Raw genomic sequence first — 10215 nt, 5'->3', positions numbered from 1 at the left:
TTAATAGACTTTATTTTTTCCTCTGTCTTTGCATCTCCAAAGAAGGTGACATGAATTTCACTGGCAATTATATTCTGAGTAACCCAATTAGTCCTGAAATACAGAACATGAACATGGTGTGTTTCTAGACCTCATTTATTTTTCTTGTAGGGTTTTTTTTTTAATTTTAAAAGCTTCTTTTTTCCCTCTGGCAATTCACTGCTGATTATTAGATGTAAAAAGAAGATATTGATGTATGTAAAAGCATGTTTAGTTTATAAAGTACAGCTATAATTTTATTTCAAGGTCAATGACTGGCAAAGAAAAGGACAAAAAGGCACATATGTTAGAAGTATGACAAAATAATGCTTAAACTACCAGTGAGTTGCTCCTCATCCACCCTGACTCCAAATGCAAGAACAGGAACTAGAGCTCAATTACAGGCCAATAATTTTGCAAATCTTGAAGTAAAAAAAGACAAAAAGAAAGACAAAAAAAGGACAAAAAAACTAAAGGAAAAAATAAGTATGCAGAACAATTTTGCTGTAGCAAGATTTTTCTGAGATTCATATGGAATTCAACAAACAAAGGGATTTTTAAATGTACCAAATATATATATATATATATGTATATATGTATATATAGCATATACCTCACAGAAGGAACATGCATGAAACTTGATGTCTTCAGGAATTCCTAGGGCTTTGAGTTTTCATTCTAAATTGCTTAAAAAACACGTTGGAAATTGGTATCACCCTCTTCAGCATTAAATGATAAAGTTGGTTGTAAAGAAGACTTTTCTCCTGGACTGTGCATACTCTCCTGTTGGAGATATAATTTGTCTATTTTGGTATGAACATTTTTCTTCATTTTGGTATAAAATCTCCTTAGATTTTCTTTCCAAGGTGGGAATCAGCTTGGTAAAATGAGCATGATGTGAGTGAGCAGCGAGCTGTGGCCACAGGTGCCGAGGGCACACAATTCACAGCAAAACTCTGTAAAAGGAAGGAACACTCACTTGTGGAGTGGAGAACGTGACTAATGCCACTCAATATTAGATTTTGATTAGAAAATGTAGTTTTTGTTACATATTGTGGAACTCTGTTAGACTTAAAATAGAGCTAGTGAGCAGTGAAGGGAAAAATGTTTTGGCTTCCTGTGCTAGGTCCTAAAGGTATTCCCTGCACGTGGTGGGAGATTGGAACAAAATGATGTGTGAGGTCCCTCCAGCTGTGTGCAGTGAAGGCAAAGAGCTCCTCAGAGGACATTTTGCACAGAGATAAAGGCTGCTGACTCCTCTCTCTGATCAGATCTGGGGTCAATGACTCTCAAACACAATTTTCCTGATGGAGCAGGAGGAGGAAATCCTCCTGTTGGAGGAAGGACTTTCCTGTTCCTGTATCTGTTTTGTCCAACCTGATTTTCAGGCTTGCAATGATAATGACTCCCATTTTTTGTTTTGTTTTGTTTTTGGTTTTGTTTTTTTTTTTTAATCACAGAATTTAAAACAATCTAGTTAAGGACACAGACAAACAGTCCCCAAGGAAGGACTGGGAACAGGAGATGCATGCCAGATTTTCTTTTATAATGAGCTTCATTTCTTGGTATAAAGCTTCCATATCAAAAAATAAGTTGCCACTTTTTCATTTCTTGTTATGGTAGAAAGAGAATGTTTGGAATATAGAAAAACTTAATATTGGATTTGCACCAGGGAATGAAGCCAGGGGATCTGGCCAGGAAATACATGCTCTGAAAAATGGGCACATCCAGGATGGCAGTGGCTGAGGGCTAAAATACTGGGGATGTTAAGATTTTTGCAGTATGAACAGCTCCATGAAATATAATGAATCCCTGACAAGTGGTGTGGTTGTTTTTTTTTTTTAAGCAGCTCTGAAAACTTTCCAGGATCCTCTTCTAATTCTGTCTATTTTGCAAACAACCACAGGGCAAATTCAGGGCAGCTCTGTTCTAGAGAGATGCATTCTCCAAACGGGGCTGCTAATATTAACATATCCCCAGAGCCAAGTTTGCAAGTCTGAAGATGCCCTTGTGAAGCAATGAGATGCTAAATAAATCAAACTATTATCTCTATAATCTGTCCTGTGTCCAACACTGGGAGAAGCAGGTGCATCCTCTCAAAAAGCTTTCATGAAGTGTTCTTTCTCTGCATTTTTAGACACGATTACTTTGCAGTGAACGGATATATTTGGGAATTTTATAAATAAATTACACGATAGAACAATCATAAATAAATGCTAGAAGCTACCACAGGCTTCAAGAAATATTCAAAAAAGGAATTATTATTTTTTTTACTTCCAAGCAATAGCAGCATGATCTCTAAATACATTTGCACACTTGTTTTTTCTCTTACCAGCTGTTGCCCTTTTGGACCCCAACCAGCATACTGAAGCTTTGCATTGCTGACCTCAGGGGGAAACAAATTCTGGGGATCCCTGCAAAAAGAGAAAAATAAGATTTCAGCTTCAGAAATGCCCTTGTTTCAGGTGCTGCACAGGCGTGTTTTGGAAATACATCACAAACTTGTAAGATGCCTTTCAACCAGGTTTCAGCAGACTTTTTAACAGAAAAGTAAACACTAGCAAGTGTTGGTAAGATCAAGCATTTAATTGACAATTTCTGTTTCTTATTAATAAGAAGCTAAACATATTAGTTCCACTGCTGACTTGCCTAAGCCTTAAGAATTAGTTCAGGGATGACAAACAATGTAATTGTATTTATCAACTCTGATCATGTCCACAAAGGATAAACAATAATTCTATATTTTAATCCTACTGCCACAAGAAAAAGAAAGTTTCGTCTTCTGCACCCAATGACTCTTTTGCCTCACACATTTCCTTTGAGTATGATGGAAAAGATTAGCAACTGTATGGCAACTGATACATAGCCTGGCTTCAAAGGGAAAAACTACTATTAACACAAAATACCTATTTTTTTTTTAGAAAATAAAATCAAAATGCTTTTCTGGTTCTTTCATCCATTACCTTCATTTTGTAGCAGAACACAAGCGACACACAGTAAATGCAACATGGAAAAGGAGGCTTTTTTGGTAAATGTCAAAGCAGCATAATGTCATTTTCTCCCAGCATAGATAGCATTGCCTTAACTGTATTTATACTCAGCACAAATAATTACATTACATATTCTGAAGTCACATTGCAACAACCCTGTGTATCGTAATATCCTACAAACAAGAACTCTAATAAAGCCTGTATAAAATGTGCCTCATTAGAAGATCTCAAACTGCTTGAAAAAGTAAGGCTATTATCATCACTGGTCCACAGACAGGAATAACAAGGCAATTTGAGGCCAACATCACCAAAAAACAGAGAAAACAGCTCAACCCTGCCTGGCCTTTAAGCAAAAGGCCTTGCACAGTGTTTTGCAGAGCATGTTTTCAAAACAGAACAGAGCTGCATGCAGTAATTCAGCACAAAGTGAATTTTCTTTGTGAAAAATGCCAATCACTCATTTTTCAAATGTTAATAGTTTTACGGGTTAATAGTAATAAAATGGTTATAAAAATAGCAATATAATTAGAGTAATAAAATTTTTGGACAATTTGAATTAGGACAATATGAGACAATAGGAACAAAGGGTTACTGTACAAATGTACGGTTCCAGGTACATTTCTCTGGGCAGCATAAGCCCAAAAAAGCACACACGTTAACAGAGGATTAACCCTTAAAAACAATAACCTGTTGCATATTCATACACCTCATACATGATGCATAAATTCCATTCAGACACAGAATTCTGTCTGGTCAGTGTCAACTTCTTCCTCTGAATCCTAACAGCATCTCCAATGCTGAGCGAGGCAGGAAGAAGTTCATTTCTCCTGATAATGGGGCAATAAATTCCCTTTCACTGAAAGATTCAGGTGTCCTGTGGCTGCTATCTCAGTGCAAGTCCTTTCTTTAAAAAAAGTATCCTACATAGCATAGTTTCTATTTTACTATTTTGTTATAACCTAAAACTATATTTAACACACTACTTAAGAGAATTAATACAGCATAACTTTCTAATACAGCACATGTAATATTCCTTTTAATATTTGCAAAAAGCCAGTCATAAAATACGCATTTTTCACAACTTTATTGCCTTTTTGGGGCCTGGTGCAGCACCCCAGTTACAGCCCCTGGGCTGCTCCTTCCTCTGCACTGGGGCTGTTGGAGCAAGGACAGCACAGCAGCAAGAGGAATGCTCAGAACTGATTTTGTGCAATCTTTCCACTGCGAAAAAACCCTCATTTCCTCTGAGCTGTTCAAAGGCCAGCCAGAATCAGGGCAGACCCAAGGTGGGGACCCTGATGGCCACAGGTTCCCCCTTCCATCCCTCCTGCAGGTGCAACCCTCACAGTAACGCTGGAGGTTTGATGGAGATGGGATGGACAGAGGATGTGGAGGGGCAGGAGGGGTTTGTTGAGGCACTGGCACTTCAAAGTCTGTGTGTACCATGAGGGGCCCAGACAGCTTTCATTTTCTGCACGCAAAATGTCATCCACAGCTGCTGCCTGTAGAGCAAAATTGTGTCTTTTATTATGTTTTTTCCTAGAAGGTGTCTTTGTGAGCAGCCTAAAGTCGTTTTTGTAGGGTATGGATAAGAGAACTCATAATGCTCATACTGAGAGCAGCCGCAAAATTCCCTTTGCTGTAGAAAGATGAACCACGTCACCTGTTCTGGATTGTGTGTGTTAGCTGCTTAAATTTCCAGTCAGCTATGCCTGTTAGGAATCAATCTCTCTGTTTAGCTGTCTTGATTATCTTAACAGAGAGCAACCTCTGAGGGTAGAAGGAAAAGAGGAAAACAGTGAATCAAATCAAAACCTCTTTTGGGAGAAAAAATAGCACTTCACTATTTGTCAAATGAACTATCTAGTTCTTGGGTTATTTTGCCCATGGTGAAAAGAAGAGCAAGAAATTACAAATAGAGGGGGAAATACCATCCCAAAATAAACAGATTATACAAATTGTAAGAATTTAAAGCTGTAATGCTTCAGATAACACAGGTGGAGCTCAGGGACAGACGTGCCAATTACAGCAAATAATTCAGACCAGAGCACACACAAGTCCTGTCAGTTCTGTTCATTGCATCATCTTTTAGAAGAGGAAAACTCTAACACAGCGAAAAATGCTGCATAAACCAGCTTTGGTAGCTGATAAGGTAGAAGAAAAAGGAAAGAGCTGTGCTGCAGACAAAAAAAAACCAAAAAAACAAAAAAAACCCCAAAAATCCAAAACAAAACAAAAAGCAAAGCCACGCAATTCTTTGGTATAGCCAAGGAAAACCAGAATTGCATCTCCTGAGTTCTTGAGTTGTTTCAAATGGTTGGGAAGCTTCTTTTGTAGCAAAATCTTGTGTACATCCATCCTCATGCTGTGAGCTATTCCCTTCTACCACAGTCTATGAAAGCAGACCAAGATCCCAGATTTCCCCCACAAACGCTCCTGGCTGATGGACATATTCATCTTGGTATTTTTTGTCTTGTTTCTCATCTTTTGAGGAGAATCTTCTTCCCTGAAGTAGCCACACTCACTCACCCACCTGCAGCAAAGTTCAGTGCCATGTGCAAGGGGTTGAGAGGATTCTCCTTGCCCAGCCTGATCCCTCAGGCTTCAGAGGAACCACAGGAGTCACCTGAAGCTGGGCTGCACCAGCAGTGGTCAGAGGAACCTGTGCTGTCAGCAGGCCCAAAGGTGGCCTAAAAATGGAGTTTACTCACTTGAGAACCTCACTGTGAAAGCTCAAATTCCCACACATGTATTTGGGCTCCATTTGGTGCATGGTCCATGGTGGAATATGGATGGAATTCCTGCTCTGGAAGCCCCAGGCAACCCATTCCAAACCCATTATCAAGGACTCAGAGATAGCTTTGGGTTGGAAAGGACCTTAAAGGTCATCTCATTCCAAGCCCCTTGCCATGGGCAGGGATGCTTCCTACTCTCCTAGGTTTCTTCAAGCCCCATCCAGCCTGGCCTTGAACACTTCCAGGTATTCTCCGGGCAAATTGTGTCCTAGCTAACCATAAGTGAACTTCTCTGGGCTATTTTATCAGCCAGAGAGAGAAGGAGGAGGGAGAGTTGTCCACACAGCTGCTCTGGGCAGGACTGGCACAACTCTGTGATGCTCTCTTTGAGAAAGCTCTTAGGGATCCTCAAGCTGAAAAATCCTTTTGGAGAGCATTTCTCAACCACATTTCCAATTATCCCATGCTACTCTGGGCATTTAACTCTCCTTTGTTAAATTCCTGTAGGGGAATCAGGCCAAATGCACACCTGTGTGCCCGGAGCACTCTTCCATTTTACAGATAAATGGGATCTCACGCCACTCAGCTTCTTCTGGGAAGTATGTTATGCCTATTAAGCTATTGCCCTCCACAGCTACACCCTTCCTTCTCCTCCAAAACAGCCTGCTTAAAATTCCTCTGTACTTTTTTTTCCTGAATCAATCAATATTATGGGTCATCTCAGCCTCTCCAAAGAGCCAGTGCTCCTCACAGACCCTCATAATTAGGGCTTGTTTGGATTTGAGCCTGTCCCTTGTGAGCTCATTTGTGCAGGATGCTGGCATGGAAATGGGCAATTCTGAAGGCAGTCTGTACATCTCTGGCTCCTGCTTTGGATGAAGAAACAAGTTCACTGCATCCTCACAATATTTTCACTATTTCCTCCCAAAAAAGAACCTTAATCTTAATTTCTGGCCAAAGAACTGGCAAGACCTTATTAAACTGTTGCCATTATTCCTTCCACTTTAAAAATGATTGATCTTATAGCTGAGAAAGAAGGGAATAATACATTTTAGACCAGACAGAAGATGGAGCAGGTGCTACATAAACTCTTCCACATTAAAATGACATTGTCTGGACCAGAGACTGTTAAATTGCTCCAGACACGGGCATGACCTCAGCACCATTGTTCAAAAACCATTTCTGAAGTAATAAATTGAGAAATTTGCTCGTTTAAGTGAAGTTTTTTTGCCAAAAATTCTCCCCTCAAAATTTCCAAACAAGTCCCTGAGTGCAAGAAAAGTGGTGACTGCCAAGTCATCTCTGCTTGCAGTTGAGCTCAGAACAAGATGTAGAATAAAACAAACTAATCAATCATGTGTTACCTGCATTTGACTTTAAAAATTACTGTGATTAATGAGGAACTTGTCTGAAAGAGTTTGTCCTGGTTTTTGCTGAAATGTTTATATCTGTGTCCCTCTTCTGACATTTTCTTCCAAAGAAGGCAAATTTCCCTCTGAGATTTTGTGGCACTGGTTCTCCTTCTGAGCATAAACATGATTAACTCTTCTATTTAAAGTTCTTAAAAAGCACCTTAAAAATACCCAGAAATTTTCCATTTTAATTGAGGGAGTGGCTCCCTTTACTTCAAGAAGAATATTTTACAATGCAAGACTGAAAATGTCTGAAACTGATAAAAGCAGTCAAATTCTGGGGTATGGTATAAGCTGCTGCTCTAAGGTCTGTTTTCATAACTTCATTTTAATTTCAAACACAGAACAACAGGATTGGTATGGAAATTCTTTGAATATACTGCCACTGTGAAGAAAAATGCAACAATTTTCACCACAGGCTGCTCTGATATGTCCATCCTCTAAAGAAATAATGTAAACTATGTTTATATGTTTTACTGGAGAAAAATTTGAAATCTCCTTACTTCACTATGTCATAATTTTGGAAAACATTAATTGTGTCATTAGTATGTTAAATGTCAGTAGTTCATAAAAGTTGAAGAAATAAAGACAGCTACAAAAACATGTGGGGAAGGCAGAAATATCTCTTCTTGTTATCTGCATCAAGCCAGCACTGAATATTTTGAAAAACAACAGTCCTAAGGACATCAGCTCACAGTATTTTGAGCATTTTTTATAGTTAAGTATAAAAAACTATCTACCTAAACTATCTGTCTCAAAACCAGAACTCAATGTCTTCACATCTACCTCTAATAACATAAAATCCGACAGCAGCTAAGACAGATTTCTTCTTCCTTAGAAAAAGGTAAAGAAAATAAAGAATAAAATAAAGAATAAATTCAGAAGGGCAATAAAAACCTGGAAACTTCTTAATATTTAAGAGTTTTTGATGCATGATGAGGAAAGAAAAGCAAACTTGAGGAAATTTGCAAACCCAAATAAAAGGATGTAAAACATACAGGTTAATTAATAAATCTACAAAGAACCATAGATAAGGACATGGAGGAAGAGAGAAAGATTTCTAAGAGGCAGGAATGTAATTCCTTGGGAAGCACACACACCATTTTAATGAGTTATTTTTAATGACTTGACACTGTTAAATGACTTGTTTACTTCAAAATTCACCAAGGAGAAGAGAAGACAGGTGCCATTAAGAAAATTTCTCCCCAGGAGATACAGAGCCCTGCTGAGACTCACAGTGAGATAAAATAAAATATCATACAAGTGGGAATAAAGACTTGCCAGAACAGATAATCAAGAAATCATACTGTTAGAAGATGCAACTAAAAGAACCCTCCTGGAATTCTAATAAAAGTGCTTAATTAGATGGGAAAGGCTCTTCCATTCATCTAGGCTCATCCACTATTAAATATTTAATTCTCACTCACACATATTTTCTTTACAGCAAAAAAAAAAAATCTTCTCAATGAACAAAAGTAGAAGGAGATGATGAAAGTAATTTGAACTTATTAATTTAAACTGCAGATTCACATCAATTCATTCAGCTGTTCTTAAAAACATCAGTGCTCACCAACCATTTTTTCCAGGATGAACTAATTCCATGGATTTAGTACATAAAATCTAAAAAGAAGGGAATCTAAAACATTTGTCTCTAATCTGGCAATTCTTTTGGATTCAGGCCACAATTATGAGCTCAGAGATCTTTTTTTTATATAGTCTGCCTGTGTCTGGAACTCCCCATCAATGTAATATTTGGCACTGAGCCTGCAAAACCTTGCACTTCACCAATACCACTTTAAAATCATAGAATGGTTTGGATTGGGGGGACTTTAAAAATAATTTATTTCCAGCCCCCCTGTCATGAACAATGACACAAAAACCAAATCACTTGTCAGAAAAGGAGCCACCAACTTCCATTGGTAATGGTATAAGATGATAGCATACACCTGCCCTTCTAGTCTAAAAAAAAAAAGATTGAAAAGTGCATCAGAGACTGGTACAGAGCCCTGAGTTGCAGTGATGGAGGCTGTAAAACATTGATCAAAAACTCTGCATTTCCCCGAGTAAGCAAACAGTGGAAATGGACCTTGGGTGCTGCTAACATTACTTTTAAAATGATGACATTATCATGTTTCTCATGTGACCCCTCTAAATCACAGAAGACAGAGTGAATTTTTACTGTATTTTTAAATGGAACTTTTGTTACTGGAGTAATATTTTGTCTCCTAGAGACAATGAGAGGCAATAGCACTCAGGTGATAAATGCAACCACTTAAAAGGAATTTTCTCTTACTCATGTAATTTTCTTTTACTCTCTAGATCTTTCTCAGTCAGCTCTGACCTCAGCACTGTGCAAGGCATGAGGTAAACCCTGGATTTACCAGGATTTCATTAGTATTTGTCCACAGCAGAGACATGAAAAAATGAAAATCAAAATATATGAATGCTGTAAAGAGGTCTAGTCAGAATTGCAGCTAGCCAAAGATCAGCTATTCAAAATATGGGGGGAAAAATGCAGGTTAAAGAGAAAGAACTTGATAAGCACTGAGATATTTAAGAATGAGCTGGGAAGATCTTCTGGATCAGCCTGGGTTGAGTGTGGTTCTTCTGAGCAGCTCTGCCGATCTACAGGAAAGGATGTTTGTGATGAAACCTGAGCATTTTCCATCCAGCTGACCTTGTCTGACTTTCAAACACTAATAAAAATACGGCACCATGATGTGATGCCTGCAGAGAGCAATCTGGGATTATTAGTACATAAAATGAGATACAGAAATGATCTCCTACCACCAGAGACAGCAGAAGGGCCTCGTTACCAGGAGACTTCCCTGGCTGCTGGGTCACACTTCTAATTGGGCCAGAGATTGATTCTTGGGCTTGTGCTCTAAAATAATTCAACAGCCTGTGCTACTTGGTTTCAAACCAAACCAGAGTGACTCAGGATTGTCTGCTTTCTTTTTGAAAACTAAGTCTTTGAGCAAATCTTATTTCTACTCATGTCAGGAGATCCTGGAGGTCTGTGTGTAGGTTCTCAGGGGTACTGAGACACTGTCACCCTGT

General features: G+C 38.6%; 1 protein-coding gene across 2 annotated transcripts in view; it reads right to left on the bottom strand.

The window, feature by feature from the left end:
• DPP6 (dipeptidyl peptidase like 6) overlaps positions 1-10215 on the bottom strand; it is a 566729-nt gene that overhangs the window by 100594 nt on the left and 455920 nt on the right. For both annotated transcript variants that reach the window (XM_031064312.1, XM_031064313.1), the window contains exon 7: positions 2351-2432. In XM_031064312.1, coding sequence (XP_030920172.1) covers positions 2351-2432 — 82 coding nt within the window. The remainder of the gene's footprint in view (positions 1-2350; positions 2433-10215) is intronic.

Source organism: Geospiza fortis, unplaced genomic scaffold (genome assembly GCF_000277835.1).
Source record: "Geospiza fortis unplaced genomic scaffold, GeoFor_1.0 scaffold73, whole genome shotgun sequence".
Classification (NCBI taxonomy): domain Eukaryota; kingdom Metazoa; phylum Chordata; class Aves; order Passeriformes; family Thraupidae; genus Geospiza; species Geospiza fortis.
Note: the sequence above shows the minus strand (reverse complement) of the source record. Positions and strands in the feature narration are given on the sequence as shown.